This window comes from Zootoca vivipara, chromosome 5 (genome assembly GCF_965207765.1).
Source record: "Zootoca vivipara chromosome 5, rZooViv2.hap1.1, whole genome shotgun sequence".
Classification (NCBI taxonomy): Eukaryota; Metazoa; Chordata; class Lepidosauria; order Squamata; family Lacertidae; genus Zootoca; species Zootoca vivipara.
This window is the reverse complement of record NC_142588.1, coordinates 59,419,400-59,442,622: the sequence shown is the minus strand read 5'-3', so window position 1 is coordinate 59,442,622 and position 23,223 is coordinate 59,419,400. Positions and strand designations below refer to the sequence as shown.

The 23,223-nt window shown below is 43.4% G+C and overlaps 1 protein-coding gene across 13 annotated transcripts in view; it reads left to right on the top strand.

Moving 5' to 3' along the window:
- The window catches only part of DGKG (diacylglycerol kinase gamma), a 180,592-nt gene that overhangs the window by 120,842 nt on the left and 36,527 nt on the right, over positions 1-23,223 (top strand). For 11 of the 13 annotated variants that reach the window (XM_088670731.1, XM_088670736.1, XM_035132701.3 and 8 more), the window contains 11 exons: positions 1,153-1,270; positions 1,765-1,853; positions 3,132-3,248; positions 4,137-4,235; positions 7,427-7,543; positions 8,391-8,464; positions 9,751-9,825; positions 10,926-11,011; positions 13,006-13,095; positions 13,597-13,757; positions 17,510-17,574. In XM_088670731.1, the coding sequence (XP_088526857.1) occupies positions 1,153-1,270; positions 1,765-1,853; positions 3,132-3,248; positions 4,137-4,235; positions 7,427-7,543; positions 8,391-8,464; positions 9,751-9,825; positions 10,926-11,011; positions 13,006-13,095; positions 13,597-13,757; positions 17,510-17,574 (1,091 nt within the window). Of the gene's footprint in view, positions 1-1,152; positions 1,271-1,764; positions 1,854-3,131; positions 3,249-4,136; positions 4,236-7,426; positions 7,544-8,390; positions 8,465-9,750; positions 9,826-10,925; positions 11,012-13,005; positions 13,096-13,596; positions 13,758-17,509; positions 17,575-19,535; positions 20,742-20,919; positions 22,754-23,223 lie in introns of those variants that run through there. The other 2 variants (XM_088670739.1, XM_088670740.1) reach the window with 2 other exon arrangements.

The window sequence follows — 23,223 nt, the reverse complement described above, 5'->3', positions numbered from 1 at the left end:
GTGTTCTCGAAGCCACCAACATGAGTCTGACCAAACTGCGGGAGGCAGTGCAAGACAGGAGTGCCCGGTGTGCTCTGGTCCATGGGGGTCACGAAGAGTCGGACACGACTAAACGACTAAACAACACAACCACACTAAACAAATAGTATAGATAATGATACACCATAAAATCTTTCTCTTGTATGTTAATACACTTTGTATAATTTGTTTCTTTGGATTTCATAGTTGCTTGGAAATAGTAGGGTCACCGTGGCTTACAATGGGGTAAGCGGTGCAAATTTTTAAAAACGCTTAATCCTCTAATTTGGCTTGATAGTTCACAGTCATTGACAGTGCAAAACTATACATGTCTATTCAGAAGCCAGTCCCATTTAGTTCAGTGGGATTTACTCCCAGGTAACGGCATCTATTTATTTAGGGCACTTGTATAGGTAAAGGTAAAGGGGCCCCTGACCATCAGGTCCAGTCGTGTCCGACTCTGGGGTTGTGGTGCTCATCTCGCTCTATAGGCCAAGGGAGCTGGCGTTTGTCCGCAGACAGCTTACGGGTCATGTGGCCAGCATGACAAAGCTGCTTCTGGCAAACCAGAGCAGCACACAGAAACGCCGTTAACTTCCCGACGGAGCGGTCCCTATTTATCTACTTGCACTTTGATGTGCTTTCGAACTGCTAGATGGGCAGGAGCTGGGACCGAGCAACAGGAGCTCACCCCGTTGCAGGGATTCGAACCACCGACCTTCTGATCAGCAAGCCCTAGACATTGTGGTTTAACCCACAGCGCCACCTGGGTATACCACTTAATAATTAGCATTTCTAAGTGAGGCTTGTAAAAAAAGAAACCATATACAGCACATATAGATTGCAGTCTAAATAAAATCTCTTTTATTATTATCAAGGGCTTTATGAAGATTTGTCTACATCATAACTAAGTTATTCTTTTACGTACATTTTCTAACCGGCATCCTCAAAAATGTTAGTAGGCTGTTGAGGCTGTAAATGGACCAGTTCAGACAATTGGTTTGCAAGTAGTTTACATTGCATTTCTGGTCATCCCGAGTTGAAAAGGTTATCCTGGAAAAGGTGCTGCAAGAGACGCCATCTCTCCTCTGTATCTTCCACTCCATCTCAATGGGCTTTTCCCCCTCCCTGCAGAATGTAAAGGATGATGGACAGCATGCATGGAGGCTGAAGCACTTCAAGAAGCCTGCCTACTGCAACTTTTGTCGCACTATGCTGCTGGGCGTCAGGAAGCAAGGCCTGTGCTGCTCCTGTAAGTGCAGAAACCCTCTGTTTTAATCCGACTTTTGGCTTTTAACGATCTATGGCCTTTTAGAGTGGGTGGGGTGTTTTAATATACGCCCCCCCCATTTTAATGTATGTATGGGACTTTTTTAAAAGTCATTTTTGTAAGTTGATTGAGTTGCCATGACAAAAAAAGTGACTAATAAATTTAATAAACAACAACAACACCAACACTCAAAACAGAGGTGAGAAAATGACTAAGGCAGGACCACCAAGTGAGTCTGTAGTCTCAGCTGGGTTTTAAACCTATTAGGTGAACACCCTGTGATGAGTACCACATCATGGATTAAGATAGTAGATAACGCATTGGGGGGGGTATTTTTAATTCTTCAATACAATCTCAAACAGATACATGAAATCTTGGTTCTAACAACCAATCCTGCCAAATAGCTGGAAACTGCTTGCCTTGAATATAGGGTGAACTTAGAGCTGCTCTCTTTTTCTTTTTCTTTTTCTCTACAGTCTGTAAATACACAGTCCATGAAAGATGTGTGTCCAAAGAGATTCCCCCCTGCATCAGCACTTATGTGAAATCAAAGAGAAATACAACTGTGAGTAAGGCATTCATGAATGCCTAGTGCATGTGTTCACTTATTGATGACCTTCCATCTAAGGCAGGCCATCTGCTATGCAGATCATGCTGCCCACACAGTCATGGGCCCTACTATTGTGCCAAGAAGAACCTGTATTTTATAGGCTACCACACTTCACCCAATTGCCATACTGCTGGAATAGTTCATAAGTATCAAACTGAAAAGGGAGGAATCTGCCTTCTGGGCACCTGTTCCAGATATGGCTACGTACTTCTCCAGAGGAGGTTCAGCAAGCAAATGCTCAACAGCAAAACATTGAGGCCCATTTCTGGCAGCAGAGTCCTACGTTCTTAGAGCTCAGCAGCTCCAGGTTCCCTGAGCTCTGAATGAAGGCATCTACCCCAGGGCCGTCTTAAGCGCCCTTGGTGCCATGGTGCGCCGGATCTCTCCGGCGCCCTTCCGCCCCGTTTCCTAGCGTGGTGGGCGGGTGGGCGCGGCGCTGCTGCACGGCGGGCGGGCGGGCAGGCACAGCGCGATCTCTCCGGCGCCCTCCCGCCCCGTTTCCCAGCGCGGTGGGCAGGTGGGCGCCGCGCGCAGCTGCGCAGCGGACCGGCCGGCCAGCGGGCGGGCGCAGCTCACGGCGCCCTCCTGGCGGGCCGGCGCCATAGTGCCCTGCGCCACCGGGGGTCTATGTAGAGCCGGCCCTGATCTGCCCCCAGGATGGTCATCAGCCCTGTCATTAGATGTATAAGAAAATTGTGCTGGAACTCTAGCTGGGTTTGTAGTCGGAGAGAGAGCAGCACATTAAAAAACATTGGCCAGAGTTGCAGCTGGTACCAGAAGCTGTACTAAAACATAGCTGAGAGGTCAAGACAAAGCAGAAACAGAGGCTGCAAAACTGGAAAAGAACTCAGAGAAGCAATGGAGAAAGTCAATGGTTTTTTGATTGTGCATGCCCATGTAGTGCTCCACATGTGAGCACGTCATTGTGGTATTATGGCTAAAATATCCATCTAATATTCTATACCAATGGCTTTTAAAATTGTGAGTAGCCTGCCTTATAATGCAGTGTTTAGCTGAAGGTTCATGAGACACCACGATAGTTGGATCACAGACTCCCCCCCCTGAACTTCCCCATTCCTTTCTTTATCCCATGCTTCAAAAGCATATCCTGAAACATTTGAAGGAATAACGATTCTGATGCTCATTCAGGAGCATTACTTCTTCTTCTTTGCCTCGTATTTAGTGCCTGCATTTCTTTTCCAGCATGGATCACCTTGTCTCATGCATTTCTAGGTCATGCAGCACACATGGATTGAGGGGAACTCTCCAGCCAAATGTGATCGTTGTCATAAAAGCATCAAGAGCTACCAGGGCATTACCGGACTACATTGTGTATGGTGCCAAATCACAGTGAGTACGTGAAGCAAGTGTGGTGGTATTTTTTTAAAGAACACTAAGCTGTTCAAGGCAAGTCACCTCCTACATCAGCAGGCCATGTTTCTTCTATATTGGGCAATAATCACGGCATGCCTGTGAATAAATAAGAAACCTGTTCCTCGGTTTTTCTCCCGGTTGTGAAAATGGTCACGACACTGAATATTGTTGAGAAGCCATGGAATGTGATTGAACTTTGTTACTTGCTTGATTTGGTAGGATGAGCCTGGGATCAAATACAGAAGGCATCTTGCACATATAGAATTCATTCCACTATCTATAACAGGCATCTCCAAACTTTGGCCCTCCAGATGTTTTGGACTACAATTCCCATCATCCTTGACCACTGGTCCCGTTAGCTAGGGATCATGGGAGTTGTAGACCAAAACCTCTGGAGGGCCGCAGTTTGGGGGTGCCTGTATAAGTTGGTTTAGTCCACTCACCCTGACATATTTCCCCAGTTAAGAAAGGCTACATTTGATCTTGGTGCTCCCAAATCAGCAGACCCCCATCCACAGGGACCACATATGAGGCTATTTTTTATATTTATTCATCTTTTTCCATAACGTTACCATAACTGAGCCAGTGAATCCTAGGATTCCTTCTGTTTGATAGTTACCTAACCTCCAATACGTCTTCTTTTCTTCCCCCTCCCCAGATTTGCATTCCCACTATATATGATAACGATCCCCTCTTGTCTTCTGACATTTCCAATATGTAATGTAATATTAGCCAGGAAATATTTATTTATCTTGTTTATTAATGCCAGTTAACTGGTAGAGAAACCACCTTGCCATTACTTGTAACAACCTTCCTTTTTATGGATAAATTTAAAGAGAATTTTTGTGCTGTGTTCTCTTGCAGCTTCACAACAAATGTGCCTCTCATGTGAAGCCTGAGTGTGATGGTGGGCAGCTCAAGGACCACATCTTATTGCCTTCGCACATCTGCCCAGTTGTTCTGGTAAATGAGCCTGCTTGACACCTATGAAATGGGCTTAATGATTGGCATTTTCTGTCTCACATATGAAGGCCGCTAGATGATGCTCTTTCAAAAACTTAAGATTTTCACCCCATCCAAACTGATTTTGTTAACTAAAAACCAAGGTACTTTCCTATAGAGCTGCTAGAGAATGCCTCTTATGTCCATTACTAGAAAGCTGGTGTGCCCCTAAAACGGCTGAATGACAAACTGCTTGCAATCTGGGTATTTTGTATCCAGCCACTGCTACTGCTACCATACTTTCCCACTACTCCATTAACTATATGCAGCTATCAGTTTACTAATAGTGAATTGAGGCTTGCTAGAAGAGGAAAATCACTCCAATTGCTTCAAGTAAATAATCATTAGCATACAGCCTTAGGCTTCGTTGCAGAAAAGAAAGTAGCAGAAAATAAAAACTCAAAGGAAGAGTGTTGTGCCGTATGATTGTAGTCTATGCACAAGCGTTTCCTCCTGTTAGAGGAGGCAGGGATAATGAACAAAACCAAGCAATCTACCTGGATCCTGAGCACCACATAGACTATTTTGGCAAGTGGGTAGGGCTGTCCGCCTGTCAATCACCTTATGTCAGGATGACATCAGATGACCCAAAGGAACATTTTCTCTCTCTTCAGGTGCTGCTCAAGTCTTGCCTGCAGAGGAGGGTCCTTTGCATTCAAAGGAAGAATCGGAAGCCAAATCTTCTCCATTTTAGCTACAGCTTCATTTTAGCTCCAAGTTTCCTGCACTTGACGTCTTACTGTATATGATGTCAAGTGTTGGAAAGGTGGGCATGGTCTGCCCACAGTGGCCTAGTGGGCCAACCTCCAAGGCCTGTCAGGCCTGATTAGGCTAGTAGGCTGGAGGTTGCCTATCCCTGTGTTAGAGCCACTTTGTGATTGCTTGGAATAGGCACAGGCACTCCAAGGTGTGCAAGAATGTAAGATGGACAGGCTCCAAAATGGCAATTGCTGAGAGATCTCCACACTTTTTGTAGTTTCTTACTCAGGTTTTGCATATAATCTTATTTTGTGGTTTGTGGTTTTGCATATGCTTTTAAAAGATTATTCTATCTTTGAAGGTTCCAGGGTGGGTTGCAACAATTAAAAGCACAATATTTGAAACACACCTCTGTAGGAAGAGAGCTCCACAACTTCCACAACTTAAGAAGTTTCCTCTTTCCTAATGATGAAACTGTGGTTTTACAAACATTTACTTTCAAATGCGATGTCTACTTTTTTCTGTGTTCAGAACGATGAGAAATGGGGAAATAGTGAAAGCTGTAATCGAGTCGCAGTGAAGAAAATGTATATGTGAGCTCAAAAATCATGAAAATGCCAGTGATCTGGATTGCACATTAAATATGGAGAACAGTAGCATTTTTTGAATTAATAACCATTCTGTGAATAAAGCTTAAAAACAGGAAATCAAGTTACCAGTCTATAGTACATTATCTATCTCTCTATCCTCAGATTTATATCCCACTTCAGAATCTATAAACTTGTAAATCCATGGGGGAAGAAACCCTTGGAATTGGGAGAGAAATTAAAATATACCTTAATACTTGCTAGTGGAAATGCAGCCACCCAAAATGCATAACAGAAGACCCAAAGTTAATGTATAATACATTAAATGCTGTCTGTCAAACAGTGCCATGATGATAAGCATTCAGTAATACATTTCATAAAGTCCTAACAGATTGTTTGGGCAAAAGCACTTACTTGACCTCCCAGAAAGCAGGTCATTGATTCTTACTGGGAGGAGGGGGGCGAGGGGGCAGCAAAGTCAGTGCAGTGCAAACGCCCCAGCTGAGCCAATGTGTTGCTCCTGCCAGTGCATTGGCACTGCACTGCCTTCCCTGCTGCCTTACCTTTCCCCCTCTCCCTCCTGGTAAGCAGCTGAGTGAGGCGTTCAGGTAAGCACCTCCGCCCCACCATGTCATCCACTACTGCTGCAAACAATCCTTGTTAATTTAGTGGTCCTGCGGTGAATCATATTGAATCAATCACTTCAACGGTGGCTTAAAATGATGGACACATTGATGGTTCCAAAGTTCAATATTTGACACGAATCTCACAGTTCCACCATCTCCACATCTCGTAAACCCTATGGAAGGCCTATCCACTTTTACATTTGCTTCCAAAAGGGGCTCTTGGACACTTCTAAACATGGCAAACACCATACGTGGACTGCTTAAAGCAGTGAATTGATTCAGAAGATTTAGAAGAGTCAGCTCAGTTTTTGTTTTTTAAGCCGATATGGAACTCACTGAGCTGGCTGAGATGGCATATGGCTGTTATAATTTGGAACCCCATCATGGCCCAGGGTTTCCCTTTTGCCACTGCTAAGAAATAACAAAGCTGGGAATTAGATCCTAGTGAAGGAAGCCCTTGGAGAGACTTACTAAAGAATAAGGTTTTGGCTATTTTATTACCGGTATGTGGTGCTCTTTTCTGGATTTTTCTCATATTAACTTATTCCTCTGTTACGATTGCTATTCAGAATAATCTATGAGGTTTTGTGATGCTTTTAGCGTTGTAAAGCTGCTCTGAGAGCCAATTTTGGCTGAAAACTGCAGTATAAATATGATTAAACATAGGATGGTATAAATATTTTGGATTCATTCACTTTTCAGGTATCTAAACATCATGAAAGCTGCATCAGTGTTTAAAAATCCACGTTAAAAAGCTATCTTTTTTTAATATGTGTATGGGCCTCTCGGAAAGCTTCTCAGCTGTGCAGATTGTGGAATTTTGGAGTTAATATAAATCTTGGAACAACATCAGCCTGGGAAGCAAGTCAAGTATTGAACCTTGGAGCCATCATTGTATACACAACTTTCTAAACTACTTTTGGAATGACTGATTCTGGCTTTCAGTGCCATTCACTATGTGCTCACTGTATTCGGATAGGGTTTGCACTTCATGCAATGTATTATTGATGCTTTATCCGTATGTTTGTATTCTGTGTTGCTTGACAGACAATATTTTAATACAAAAGTTGAATACATTATTAAATTAACTCTTGGAGCTTTCGTGGTCTTTCTGTTGTATTTCAGTACAGTCAGGAGGAAGTCATCCTTCCCACTTTGTTTATGTTGTCAGTGCTTCCTTGTTATTTGCTGGCCTTCATCCATGCTTCAAAGTCCTTTATGCATTTTCCCTATTCCAAAGGATAGGCAATCCCACCCAAGAAGATCAGACAGTGAATCGCCATCCAGCACATCCCCAGATGATACAACCCTGGCCTTCAGATACAACACCACCACGGTGGATGGGCATGGACTACAGGTAGACAGTTCACAGCTGCTGCTATCGTATCTATTTATTTGACTTCTGTCCTGCTCAACATGTGTGGTTCTTCCCATCCCTGCTGTATCCCAGCACCAGCCTGGTGAGATAGGTTAGACTGGAAGGTGAGGACTGCCCTAAGCTTCACGACTGAGTGAAGATTTGAACCTGCCCTTGTCCAGCACTCTAACCAGTACATCACACTTGCTCTCTCACACTTGTGAATGAGTGTGTGTGTGTGTGTGTGTACCTGCAGAATTATATTTTGTGCACCGTGCCTAATTTGCAGGCTAGTTGTGGAGGAAGGCATACCAGGGAGAAGATGTCATTCTGCACTGATCTCCCCATGAAGCTGGTTCTGGAATATACTTTGGGTGATACTCGCCCTGTTGAATTGTGCATGGTTAACAGATTAACCCTTGGAGCTCTCCCCACAGAACCCAAGCTTGCTGAAGCTCTGCTAACCTGATATTGTCTCAATAGCAATGCCTGCCTTGTCCTTTAAAGAGTTCAGTCTCTAGGCATATATCAGGAAGCGCACAAGAAGATACTAGTGGAGCATTAAGCAAACATTATTGAGTCAAAGGATATTAAACAGAGCTGAGCTCCTGAGGCTGTGGGTCGTGTGCTTAGAAAGCCATAGACAGAATAGGTCTGGATAAGAATAAGTGCAGAGACTGGTGGTTCCCAGCTTTCTCCAGATTCTGCTGACCCAACATGTTGCCAGTTGCATGGCTTACTTCCTCTGTGGCAGTGCCGTATGACTCATTCTCCCCCAATTTGCATGAATGATGTTTTGTATGCTGTATAAGGAGGCTCTTTGTTTGCTTTGTAATTTGCTTTCTAGATCACCCCTAAGCCTGGAACACATCCACTGTTGGTGTTTGTGAACCCCAAGAGTGGAGGGAGACAAGGAGAAAGGTATGGTTCCCTTCCCCCTATTGGAAAATTGTACCCTCTGCAGGATAGTGGTTTTGGGGACAGTAAATGCACATTTAGTAATCATTGTAAGTAATGCAAACATCTTCCCTTAAGGAAGTAATAGCAGAGAGATTGCATTTTCCCTGCAATCAGATGGCAACATTGTGTTGCTTGGGAAGTACCCCAGATAGCACTGAAGAAGAGTTTGGATTTGATATCCCGCTTTATCACTACCCGAAGGAGTCTCAAAGCGGCTAACATTCTCCTTTCCCTCCCCCCCCCACAACAAACACTCTGTGAGGTGAGTTGGGCTGAGAGACTTCAGAGAAGTGTGAGTAGCCCAAGGTCACCCAGCAGCTGCATGTGGAGGAGCGGAGACGCGAACCCGGTTCCCCAGATTACGAGTCTACCGCTCTTAACCACTACACCACACTGGCTCTCAATGTGGTTGCAAGGGTGTCACTGATACCTGTTATCTGGTGCCTGGGACATCACCAAGTCTTTGGCTTGGTAAGGACAACTGTAATTCAAAAGTATTTATGAAGCAAACATTTCAGAGAGGGAGCTTAGACATAGGAGAAAAGATTTCCAATTGGAAATTGTTTTATTTGTCTGCTTGATGATTGTTTGTAAATCTGAAAATTTAAATAAATTCATAATAAAGAAAAAGGAGAAAAGATGGGTCCACGATGCAGTAAACATCAATCCAAAAGGATCCTCCATTTTCTGAATATGAAGGTGGCAACTTTTGCTCCACTTATGGAGCTGCCCTGAGCAGGATGTGGTGTGGGTAGAGAGTAGCTGATGCTAAGAAAGTGTAATCATCTGCCTTGGATAAGGATAGGGGAGAAATTGGAATCTGTTCACATTTAAAGGCAAACTTCCCTAATTCTCACTTTCCAAAACAATGCACAAACTGATACACAGGCATCCTTCAAAAAATGTGCACTTCTTCAAATCTTGCCAAGTAATGAGTACAAAAATGCATATATTGCGGTAAAGTGTGCATTATAATAGGGGGAAATTGATTTGCAAAAATGTGTATTTTGGGGCAAAATTGCTTGCAAACATGTCATATTAGGAGAAATTTGCACTAAAATTCTGATGAATTTTCATGAGGACTTTTTTTAAAACAGAAGAAAAGAAAACTGGTGTGGAAATGTGGAGAACCTAAGACTGGAAAAATGAGAAACTGAGACATAGTGAAACTGACAGATTTCCCTCCTCCTAGCCTATACTCTCCTTTTTAGGGGCCATCACTTCTTGTTTTTCTTACTTACTTTCAGGGTTCATCGGAAATTCCATTATCTACTCAACCCCAGACAAGTTTACAACCTGGACCGAGGAGGACCGACTCCTGGGTATTGAAATCCATTGACCAAAATGCATCCATTTTGCTATCCTTACTATTCCCTCTTAGTTGTGCTGCCCATTCTCACTCCCCATTTCCTTTTTGCTCACCTTCCCTCTCCAGTTTCTCTTTCCACCTCCCTTCTCACTGAAGCTTCTTAACATACCTTAGCTTGAGGAACTCAGGCTGCTGCCAATTCTTTAGAATTATGCATGGCGCTCGTGCTAGAGTTTATGATATTTGCCATGTCTGTCTTAAGGCAATAAACCTTTGGGCTCTGGGACTCTACATACTCCTGATGGAATACCTTTGGATATTACACCTGAATACAAATTATACAATCCTGCAAAAGTTATTTGTGGCTAAGGCCTGTTGCACTGCTGTCAATTGGATGTTGTTGCAGCAACCAGCTGCTGGATCTTGTCCAAAGTTTGCATGGATTTTATAACAACAACAACAACAACTTGGTGCAGATCTTTCTTACTGTCATGTATCTCTTTATGGGTGTTCTTCTTGAATGTGTGCTGTGCAGGTTGACTCTTCACTGGTTTTCCTTGTTTTGTTCTATTGCAAACTTGAGAATGAGCAAGAATTGCATGATTTTAGGACTTTGGAGAGCAGCAAGGCTGCTGTGCCTTTTTCACATTTGCTTTTGTGTGAGTTTAGATAAGATATCTTTATTGTCATTGTCCCCTTGCGGGAACAACAAAATTACTCGGTTGCTACATCCACTCAGATAAAGCATTCTGCATAATCCAAAATTACAAAACCTAATTAAAAACAGTAAATATAATACAAATAACAAGTAAAATAAGATGACTTCAAAGTCCAGGCTTTCCATATAAGGCCAAAATCGTTCTAGAGAAGAAACTGTTCTTGAGACGGCTCATTCTTGCCTGCATAGTTCTATATCTCCGTCCCAATGGCAGGAGCTGAAAGAAATGGTGACCAGGGTGCGTTGGATCTCTTGATATGTCTAGTGCTTTTCTATGGCACCTGGTGGTATAGATTTGTTCTAAGGTGGAGAGTGAGATGTGGTGTTCTTTCTCATATATGGCAAGCAAGCTATTCTAAAGAGCTCCCCTATATTTTCCTTCTGCTTTCTCTTAGTTTAAATTTTTTCCGTGATGCTCCAGACTTCCGTATTTTGGCTTGCGGAGGAGATGGGACAGTTGGATGGATCCTGGACTGCATAGGTAAATTGGGATTCAGGGATGCTGTATGGATCAAAGTACATTAGATTCACTGGATAGCTGATACACCTGGGCACCTACTATGTAAGAGTAGAGAGAGGGCTGTAGTAGGTCAGTAGCAGAGCACATACTTTCCCCGGCTCAGCCCCTGGCATCTGCAGGTAGGGCTGGGAAAGGCTACTGCATGAAACCCTGGACTTCTGCCAGGTGTGGACTATGCTGAGCCAGATGTACCAGATGTACCAATGGTCTGACTCCGACTCCAATATAAGACAGCTTCCTGTGTTCCTTTGAGGGGCTGAAATTAGAGTTCTTCCGCTAGCCAGAGTGAGGCAACCACCTCAGCTAGCAGGTGCTGGGAGGCAGGGAGCAACAGGGAGGGACAGAGCTTTGTTGCACACAGCCTGCTCCGCTGCCCTCTAACCTAGCCTGCTGCCCCTCAGGTGCTGTGGAGGACAGCATCCCATTGCTAGGATTGGTGCAAGAGTCAAGTTCCAGTCCAGTCAGCTGGAGCAGGAGAACATATTGGACTCAGGCAGCAAAATGTATTGGGCTGGCCCCATCTACATACACAGACTCAAACATGCTTGCCTCTGTCCCATACAAGGATTATGAGGGTTTTGGAGCTCCGATGAGGATTCCAGGTTGTCCCATGCTTCAGACTACAAAATACCTTGGACCAGTCCTGTCTCCATGCACAGACCTCATCCACCAAGAAGACTCAAATGCATGTGAAATGTACTTTTTTTAAAAAAAACACACACAAGTATTTAAGTGATCTTGGTGGTTGGTTTGTCTTACGGGGATCCTCACTGTGTTTAGAACTGTATGCCCACACGCACCTCTGCCCCATATAATGATTATGAACAGAAAAGGAGCAGTCTGTAGCATTGAAAATTCCAACTTGACAACCTGGTCACAATGATCTCCTCCTCCTCCCTCTGCCAGAAAGAGTAGCCAGATGCTCTTTCCCCCACTACCGCCTCCCCAATTTGCATCTCCGTTAATATTGTCATTATTAGTCAGCATCTAATATTGAATGAAGTGTTGTGCAAATTGGAACAAAAGACAAGCCTCTGCAAATGGCTTACAACCTGACAAAGCAATACACACAGGCGATAAGAACTGAGAGGAGAAATGCCCTTGGTATCCACTGATAACAATGGGCCTCACTCCCAAGTGAGTATGCATAGGTTTGCAGACATATCATTTCTGTCCTCCCCACGGCAGGGCGTCCTTTCGCTCCTTCAGTGGAGTTCCCTTCTTTTGGCAGCATCATCCCAAGGATTTCCCTCCCTTGAAAGAAAGATGGATGTTGGCAACGAATGAGAAAGCGGGGGCAGCTGAAAGCATGTCTCTCATGCAGCCCAGAGACAGGGAAGGTTCTGTACTGTTGAAGTGCGCACAAGGAAAAGTTTGTAGCCGGGAAGACTCTGAGGCAAGGAGCCCAAGGAGGTGGACCTGCAGCAGGAGAGGGCTGAATTTCATATATTGATTGCAGGCACATTATAAAGAGGCTTTCCTGCCTCCCTTTTCTGAAAGTTGCACACATAGATTGGGCTGCAGGCTTGGTCTCCTGAATTTCTGAACTGAGGTCCAGGAGGTCAAGGAACTAGGGGTGGGGGTGGGTGGGAAATTAGTTTGGTTTACCTTTTAAGGCAAACCTACTTTATTCACACTTGCCGCACCAGTAAGCTAACTGAAATGAGGTTATCCTTTGAAATTTGCACTTCTCCGAATTTTGTGATGCAGTTCCCCAGCCAGAAATGTGCTCAGAAAGGTGCATGTTTGTGAAAGCAGCATATAAAACTGCAATATATTAGGCCAAATTGCTTTCAAACACCAACACACCATGTATAGCCAGGGAATACAGCTGTAGTTTGTCCTGCCCCTGGGAAATCCTATCCTCATTAGCTCTGCTATGGCAGGTGATGTAGAAAAAGGAAAGTTGAATCCTGCAATCTGTTGGCTTCTAATGTCTGTTTTTCTTTTTGCAGATAAGATAAACATAGCAAAACACCCTCCTGTGGCTATCCTGCCCCTGGGAACAGGCAATGACCTTGCCCGCTGCCTACGATGGGGAGGAGGTAAGTATTTTGAGTCAGCCTAACACTGTAGGGTCATTCAGCACGACCTCACACCATGGCTTGCCACTGATCCCTCCTGACAGCAGTCCCATGTGCTGTTGAAACCTGTCAGCTGCTTCTAATCCCACTTGTCATTGTCCAGGCTTTGCACCACTGGAGATTGTCCATCACTGACAGCTCTTCAAAGTATACATTAAAAAAGAAAAGAAATCTTACCACACCCACCATGCAGCTTGCAATCTTACCCAAGCCACATCCCTATCTACTGCACAGAGCATGGTTCCCCATTCACCACTGATGTTGCTGGGCCCAAATCATTGCCAGGATTGTTTCTAATTCTCTGCTTCTGATCACTTGGCCTTCTTTTATGGCTTTGCATAGCGCCGAGGCGTCCATTACCAGACTCTCTGTAACACAACTGTTTGCCCCATTAATGCTTGGCATATTCCACCGCTGACATTCTGTTCCTTACCATATGCCGTCCCTTTTTCCACTCTCAAGGTTATGAAGGTGGCAACTTAATGAAGGTCCTGAAGGACATTGAACACAGTGCAGAGGTAATGCTGGACCGATGGCAAATTGATGTCATCCCTATTGACAAAGAGGAGAATGGGGACCCTGTCCCTTACAGTATCATCAACAACTACTTCTCCATAGGAGTGGTAAGCACTGTCTGTACAGCTCTCGTTCCCATGACCTCCCTCCCTATTTCCCCTGTAGTATCAGAAGCCCTAGATAACTTTGTGTGTCAGACTGGAGATGGACAATAGGCTTTAGAGGTGATACAATGGCAGCATCATTGTCCATGGTGTACATACTATTCTGTCCCATTGTCACAAATGCCTTCTCCATGTTTTGAAGTCCCCCACATCCCCACAAAACCTGCTAACTAAAGCAACACCAGTGAGATATATGCATACCACAAGCAACACCTTCAGCCCAACTCGCAGGGCTGTCTCAAGCAGGTCGGGCGCCCTGGCGCTGAGGCGCAGAGATCGCTCCGGCGCCCCCGCCCTTGCAGCGCGGTTTCGCCGCGCAGCGCCCCCCCTGCCGGTCCACCGCCCTCGCGCCCCGTGCCACCGGGACTACACCTAGAGCCGGGCCTGCCAACTCGCAGCTATAAGTTGGAGTGCAATTTTCTTGTCTTATGGGCATGCTGTAAAAAGCTCATATTTGAGACTGGAAATTATGTTTTGTACTTGAGAATGGAGATTGTGGGGACTGTGATGACTCTTAAATCTCAATAAGAATTTATTGCAAACTTGTGATCTAAGAAGACTCACTTCTGCATCAATAATTATTATTTTTAGTTAAGACAGTCCTCTTTATGAGAAGAGAAAAAGCAGTTACAGTCTTTATCCTGAAGTCTGTGATGCAAGAATATGAGTAGTTGACCTACAGGAATGTCATGGGACTTAGCCAGTTTGGTCAGCTGATCTTTGAAAGGCTCACATGACCCAATCTTGTGGGTAGTGTGGTCAGGAACAGAGCTGGATAAAGGAAGGCTGAATTCCTGTGTGAAAATAGGATTCAGCTACAGGGAACTGTGAATCCTGACTTGTGAATCCTGAAATGTAATTGGGCTCCCATTCTGAGGCTCTTGACTTCAGAGCTGCCTAGGAAGATCTCCTTTCGCATAACAATGAATGTTTGTCCCATGCTTATCCTCCCTTTCCCATCACTTGATGGAAGGGGAAGCAAAAAATGTGCCTTTTGGAAGCATCAGCTACCTGCAAGGGGAGACCTGTGTGCAGGTGATGTTTTCAAAAGGCAGCTTTATCTCCCCTCCTGATCACATGATGGGGAGAAAAAAGGGTGCCTTGTGGAAGGATCACCTGCACGCAGCTGAAGTCCCTTGAACCCCACCCACCAGTTGATGTCACAAGTAACATCAGGTGATTGACAGTTGGGTGGGATTTTGAGAAAAAGGCATTGTGATCAAAATTGGACTCCTTGGTGGGCCTGTGAGCCTGACTAGCTTATTTAACCACTGTTCTTTCCCTGGGATCTCTCTTTGTTTCTTGTATCTTGCAGCTGTTGTTGCATATAGGACTAAGATATTGACTTTTTTTGGTAATTCATTCCCAATTATTCCAAGAAGGAATGCTTTCAGTTTCTTGAGAAATGTGAATTAAAAAATAAATAAATTAGCTTGTTATACACCATTTCCCAAAATTTCTTTGCCCTGTTGCATTTCCACCATAGGTGAATAAAAGTACCCTCAGCCTCTAGTCTAGACATTCCCAACAGAGTTTGACCGGTGTCAAATACCATCTGTGTTGCATTTTTTGGACATTTTCTCTTACTTGGTAACATGCCGAGAAGTTCATTCTTTGGTTCCATAATTTTTCCCACTCATCAATTTCAATATTATGCCTGATATCAATGACCCACTTAATCATTGCTTCCTTTATAAATTGTTCCTCACTAATTACATTAGCACGAGCATATCTGCACTAAGGAATTTGATTTCTTGCTATAACATTAGCCGCCTTTTCCTTTCTGTACCTGAAATTTAACTACCTGAATTTCTGTTCTCCCCAATTAAGAATTCTGTGTAACTTAATGGATTGCATGCTCCTTCCCTGATTGAAGTTGATCCAATAAAAGATATCACTTTACCTGTGTTGTAGGGTTGCTAAGAAGCTCCCCACAACAGCTGACTCGTTTTAGCGTTCTGACATGGTAGGAGAAACAGCTGATTTAAAAAAAAGCACTGAAGCATTTGTTTAAAAACAGTCTCATGTTATATTGAAGTTCCATTTATAAGTGATTGATTGTCATGTGTTACAAACATGGCCAGTATGTCTTAAAAAATGGCTATAACTGAAGTGCTGACCTTTTAGATTCCATAGCCCATGCTTAATATTGCATTAAATAACTTTAAATTGTCTTAACACTTTGCAGATCTTTAAGGGAAGTTACTTTTGTGTAACTTGTGGCATGATTTCCATAGATCCATTGTGCATTATAATCAATTGCAGGGTGCTAGCAGGTCAATGAAAGTAAATTGGGGAGCTTTGGTGCTATGAAATCTCATTGCTGACAAGGTGCCTTTAAATACTACCACTGACGATGACAAGCCATTTCACCTCTGAGTCCAAGCTGCCACATGCAGCTTCCCATCTTTGCCCCCTTTATTTTTGGGCTGTGAGAAATGTGGGCCAGCAGCTATATCACTAACAGGAAGTTTTGGATTACAAATAGATCAGGCCATGGGCTTGCAAAGTCCCTGAGACTAGTGACACCTCTGCACCCCATCACTGAGATGTGGATGATGAACAGCTTGTTAATCCCTGGATAGAGTAAAGCACATTCCTTAGGCTATCCGAACCCAGAGAAACTGCAAGAGGGGCCCTTGTGTTACTATTTGTGACTTCTGTTTATGTGTGTGTGCATTATGTGGCCATTCAAAAACTACTTGAGGTTTATGTCTGCTCAAATACAGCAGACACGCATGATAGATAAGTGGAATAACAAGTTTCCCGCTAACTAAAGAAGGCTTGAGCTAGGTCATTCCATAGAGGCCTGTTTTGATGCATTCCTTGTTGGTTTATTATGCTGATCAGGGCTTCTGGTGATCTTTTAAAAATGATTATGTTAATATTCTAAGGGTACAAAGGAGATTACAGTGAATAATATGCCTAGACAAGATGGATTCTTGTCCTTTCAAAGAGCCTGCTACAATTCTTTGCCTGCATCTTAAAAACTCAAGCTGGGGTTGCCTCCATACAGTCAATATTTTGCAGGGGAGATTCAAGTACATACAGTACTGGAAATTTACTTTTGTGCAATTAAAGTATGTCAAAGCACTCTATAACCCTGACACAACAAATCCACTATTTTTCCTTTTTTTAGGGAGTCTATGATTCTATGACTTTTTGCGGTTAGGAAAGTGACAGGGAAAATACACTAACAAGGGTGGGATGAATGATGCATAAACACCACACAAACAAAGTAGGATGAATGCTCATTGTCACATAAGCTCCAAGCAAACAATTCAGAAGAAATTCTCAATAAAGACTAGTCACAAGTTTTGTGCAAGCAAATCAGAATGCATGTCCAATAAACAGGTCCTCTGAAGGATCTCTCCAAAGCATGGGAAAAGTGGCAAGAGTACACAAGGATTCATAATGTTGAATTAACCAGATGTAACTCTGTCACAAATAACTTAGGAGGTGCTTTGGGAAGCCTTAGAAGCTCCGCATGACCTCTGAGTGCTCTGAAATAGAGAGATGTCGTATTTCCCATAGTGTTCCTGTTTTATAACTAGAAAATACACATGGGGGGAAGTAACTTTAAAATAGGTTTATGGGTGAAAAGTGCAAATTGTGCAGTTTCATGGGACACCTGAATCAGAACTCTGATGAGACTGTCTTGACTAATTGCCCCCCCCCCCAATCTCTCTTTATAGGATGCATCCATTGCACACAGATTCCACATGATGAGGGAAAAACATCCGGAAAAGTTTAATAGCAGGTAAATATCTTTCCCCTTCTCCATTGTCATTGTAGTGCTAAAGAAGAAGGTGTTCAGTAACTTTATGATGGAATAATGCCATTTGTTTACATTGGATGATCTTCAACTATGGTTTAGTTAAGAGTAGGCCCTCCGAAATTAATGGATCTAACTTAGTGGGTCTGTTCTGAGTAAGTCTAAGGTGGTATCCAAGCTATTGTGTATTGCTTGGAACTTTCCTGAGTTGGTGAGAGGATGAGTAGCATTTCTTCTCTGTGTTTGTCTGAGTTGGTGTTATGGTAATGGGATGCAACACATCTTGGTAGGAAGCCACCACCTGGCTCTGGGTTTTGTTCACCTGCTGGGTGGCTAAAGAACCTGGAACACTGGCCAGACATTTCCCCAGGAATATCTGTATGACAGTATCTGACCCCTGTAAGCCTAGGGTAGCCATTCTACTTAGGGACACCTCCATGATTTTAACAGCTGAATGGGAGGAAGAAATCAACAGGTGATGCTTTGCCCAGCATGGAAATAGCAATTTCTGTGGGGTGCAGCTGTTAAAGGCAACCCACACATAAGCTGAAGTTTGCCCACATTGTTCTCTCACCAAGTTCTGCAACAGGCAAGAATGAAGTGCAGCTAGTACAGGCTTCCACATATGCATAAAGCAAGGGATACTGATGGTTCCATTATGCTTCATACCTTGTAGTAGGCATGGCTTTTCCTGTGCTTCTCATTTGGCACTTAAATATGGGAGACCAACATGTACTCATTATATATATTTGGTTATATATATATATATATATATATATATATATATATATATATACATGTCACAGTACAATGAAACCATGAACAAACCTTTTACCAGTGCAAAACCACATGCTGATTAATATTTGGTAGGGTAACTGGGTGTCTAGTAATATGTTCCTGAGGTGGGATCCAGCCCATGAGCCACCAGTTGGCCTTCACTGGTGGCGAGTATGATGGCTAAGGGATGGTCCTCATAGAAGCAGTGAGTTGGAAGAGATCCTGAGGATCATCTAGTCCAACCCCTGCAGCAGAGAAAAAGAAATCTTTCCTCACTTTTTTTTGTATCAGCCCATAAGTAAGCCAGGTATCAGTCAAAAGGCCTTCTTGAGTATTTTAGCAAGGCAAAGGTAAATAATCTACTTCACTCATTTCTGTAAAAGAAACATGTATTAGCATTTCTGTCTCTCCACTCCCTCAGGAACAGAGCCATTCATTGATAAGGAATATCCAAATAATGGCCATCTCGAACAATGCAAATATTATTTGAGGATTCATATATAAATCTGTATTACCTGGCCATCTCTATTTGAGCCCTTCTCTTTATCTTTAACTCAACTGTAACTTGATGGTTTGCTTTTTGTTTTTTTGTTTTTTTTACCTGAAACTGTAACTGAAGAAACTCATTTCCCTCTGTACAGCAGTTAATTACGTCAGCCTCATGGCATGCAGTCCTGAGGCAATGTGGCCTATACCATTGTAGGATTTGCAACTCTTACACTTTGCAGGTCTTGATACTTTAATTTCTGCATAGAAAGCTGCTAGAGCTTGGCTGTAAACCCAGCGCTATTCATTCACACTTCATAATTACATAGAAATTCCAGGGCCAGCAGGAACAGGCTATCAAGGCAAGGCACAACATCAGGTTAGAACTAGCTCACATTTCACTTGCAGTTCATAAAAATATGGTCCTGGCTTGCAGTTCACAAAAATGGGAGACTTGTCACTAATGGCCTGTGCAGGAGACATTCGGGGAATTACTCCTAGGATTCTTGTGTTCATAAATTCCTTAGCACCTTTAACACTCTTCCAACCACACTCCAAGCATTCTTTAAAAATGAAAATCACTCTTATCCTCTAAAATGTACCCCAGGGATAAAATCGCCAATATGGAATGAGAAACCTAAGAATGATGTAATGCTTTAATGTATCCCCTTTTCTTCTAACAGTTCACACAACTGCTTTGCCCCCCTTCACTGATGTTTAGCTCGACTGTATCTGTTCAGATGGTAGCCAGGTTGAATCATTTGGTACCTGTGCAAACATCAGGTTGGTGCATGCGCTCAGAAACCTTTCAGATGAGCTGAGCAATGCCATGATCTGTTTGCCACAACTTACGCGGTGCTGTCCAAACTAGAGAAAGAAGCAGCGGCCTATATGTGGAGGGATTGCATGGGCACACACTTAGATGATGAAGAATAAATAGGGAAATGGTAAAGCTATCTCGCGCATTTTAAAATAAATAATTTCATGTCCATAACATTTCCGGTTTGTGTACATCTCATATAGTTCCTTGTGTGCTAAGGTTGAAACCCATAGCACACATTAATTCAGTCACAGGATCTTCCAAGTCAACCGATGAACAAAGTAATATGGGGAAAGTTGATGGATATGAGAAACAGTTGAAGGATCTGGGCTTCAGGTGCTATCAGATGGGCCATCACATAGTCAAAGTCTTGGGCCACATTCACACCATACATTTAAAGCACTATGATACTACTTTAAACAACCATGGCTCCCCCCCCCCAAATGCTAGGAGCTGTAGTTTGTTAAGGGTGCTGAGAGTTGTTAAAGACTTCTCCTCACAGAACTACAGTTCCTAGAGTGGTTTAACAATCAGACTTCCTTCACAGAGAACTTACCTTTCAGCCAGTGCTAATTTTCTAGAAAAAGAGGTGCTGGAGTTTGCTACAAACTTTTCCCTTGTTCTCTTAGAATGGCAATGGCGCCCACCTAAAAGGTGCTGGAGCTGAGCTCTGGCTGAAAAAAAGCACTGCTTTCAGCTCTCCTCCTTTCCCCCCACTGCAGTCCATAACTGGAAATTCTGCTTTCTTCAGAAATCCATATTCAACAACCTTTAAAAAATGATTTAATATAGACAACATCATTTCTTCGAGTGTTAGTTTTCCTTTAAGTTTTTTCCCCCCATTACTGCGCACATCCCTGCCAATAGCCTGGCTGTGTCATTAGACTCCTTACAGATGGGTTCATTTCCCATTAATACTAATGGCAAAATGTTACATTTTTGCTTTGGCAGGTTTGGCAAATGCACACTGCCTCTAGGAAACTTAAGAACAGGTACCAGAATCATAGCCTGAAATGCCAGCTAAGTGCTTATGCACCTGAGTGTTTCTTGGCCCATGCTGTTACTTCTCTCTCTTTCTTCCCTCCCATCCAAAAATACTTGGTCTTCATCCAGTTTCCTGATCCTCTTGTGAAGCCATCCTCCATGGAGAGCAACCCAATCAACATCTCTACTTGCCATTTAGTTTGCTATGCCTTCCCACCTCTTATTAGTGGTTTATTTTGGTTAACCGTGGATTTCCTCTCCAGGACCTGTGGACATGCATTTCTAACCAACTGTCTACACAGCTTTGGCCCAGCAGCAATCTGGGAACTTACAGAGCAGCTCTGAGGAAGGATGGGGCATGAGGTATAAAAACAGGCGGAGGGCATCTTATAGTTTTCAAACAGTGTTCCTGGAAATCCTGGGGTTCTTTGCAGGTTTTTCAAGAATTCCTCACAGAGGAAACATAGCTCAGCTGTTGAACATATACTTTGCTTGCAGTAGGTCCCAGGTAATAGCTTTGAGAAAGGGACCCCCTGCCCAATTGGAGTAAGGGAAACTGGACTAAATGGGCCACCCGGTGGATGATCTGACTCAGTATAACGCAGCTTTATATCTCCTCCATGTGTGGATAGACTTCCTTAAAAGTTTGCTTGTCCACTGCGACTAATCTGTTCCTGCAATCTTCAACTAAGTGTGTATGGATGCATTCTCAGTTCATGAAAGAAAACAAGAGACTCAAGAGTCCCAGTCAATGTTCTGCATCATGTCCTGACTCAATATCTAGAGCCTTTTAAGAGTTTCAGTGTTTGTGTGTTAAGGGTGTGTGATTGTGTGCACATCTGGCCCTGCCTGGTTTGGGGTCTGATCACCCCATCCACTGTCTAGATCAGGCATAGGCAACCTTGGCTCTCCAGATGTTTTGGAACTACAACTCCCATGATCCCTAGCTAACAGGGCCAGCGGTCAGGGATCATGGGAGTTGTAGTTCCAAAACATCTGGAGAGCCAAGGTTGCCTATGCCTGGTCTAGATGAAAGCAACTCCCCACAGCTATCCACAGAGGTAATACAGGCACCAGGCCAAAAAAGATTTTTCACCCCAGCCCTAGGCCATGCCCCAGAACCTTCTGTAATGGATGTAGAAAGTTTCACCAGCTGGTCTACTTCATCCAGAGTCCTGCGCCTGACAGAGGCAAGCTTTGGACATTTAAGAGAAAATGCATAAAGGAAGGTCTGCTTGACTTTCAAACATTTGTGGTGAGATGTGTGTGAATACCCTGACACTTGCTGAACCCATCTTGTGCACTGCTTCCAAATGAAATTGTGAGCAGAGCTAGTAGTTACTCCAATCTTGACAAAATATTTAGCCTAAGCCTTGAATGGCTTCTTTAAGTTTGAAAGCAGACAATGGGAGAGGGTGGTTCCTCCAGAGCAGTGTTTCTCAACCAGTGTGCCTCCAGATGTTTTGGGACTACAACTCCCATCATTCCTGACCACTGGTCTTGCTAGCTAGGGATGATGGGAGTTGTAGTCCCAAAATATCTGGAGGCACACTGGTTGAGAAACACTGCTCCAGAGCCAACACAGTTTGATAGAGGGATTGCTGCACATTTTGTTAACTCGTCCGTTTTTGCCTCTGGTAAACAGGTTTTGACATTTTTGTATATATTTTTTTTTAAAATAAAAAAACCTTGCAAATCCTCACCAGACATGGCAGTGGAAGAATAGAAATGGCTGTGTACATGGTTAAGGTTAATGGGAGTTGTAGTTCAAGCCATATGGAGGATGCCCAGTTAGGGAAGGCTGATAATGTACAGAAGCCTTTATAAACCCCTTTCAAGTCAGACAATAGTTTTCAGGATTTTTTTCTCCAGCCTAAAATAGCACAAAACGCCTGTTCATGCTATGCAAACACAATTGTTCCATTGGACAGAAAAGATGCAGATTGTGGCTTTACTTTCTCACATGAATTCAAATCCAAGCCTTCTCTCTTCAAGAAAGCTCCAAGTAGACAACTCTCTTATAAACTGCTTAGAGGTTTTACTACGATCCAACGGTATATAAATTTGGTTAAATTTAATAAATCTGAAAGGCAAGAACGTGTGTATGTTTTTTTAGGAAGGAGCAGGGCACCACACAATGCGAAGAAGAGTATTTAGCAAGGCACCTAGTGACATGCACCATACCTCAGAGCTGCCTTATTTAGTTCTGGAGATGTTTTTACACCTACAGGTGGCCGGGAGTAGAACAGCTGCTGTTTCTGTCTTTACAGCATTACAGCAGTCCTTAAACCTTTGAAAGATTTCTGGGGACTGAGTGAGAATTTTGGTACAGGGAATGAAGATCGGACATGAACACACTTCCTGTAAACAATCTCTATTAGGTTACCATGGTCTTAGGAGTGCACTGGAGTCATCTTAGGCTAGAGAGGTGCCATCAGACATGCAATTAAAAAGAGAGAGGAAGTCCTCAGGCGCAGGGGTGAGAGTGACAATGCAAAGCGTATTGGGATGAAGGGGACTCTCCTTTTCAGCCCACACCATTTTGCTGCCTGAAGCAGAGCAGCGAA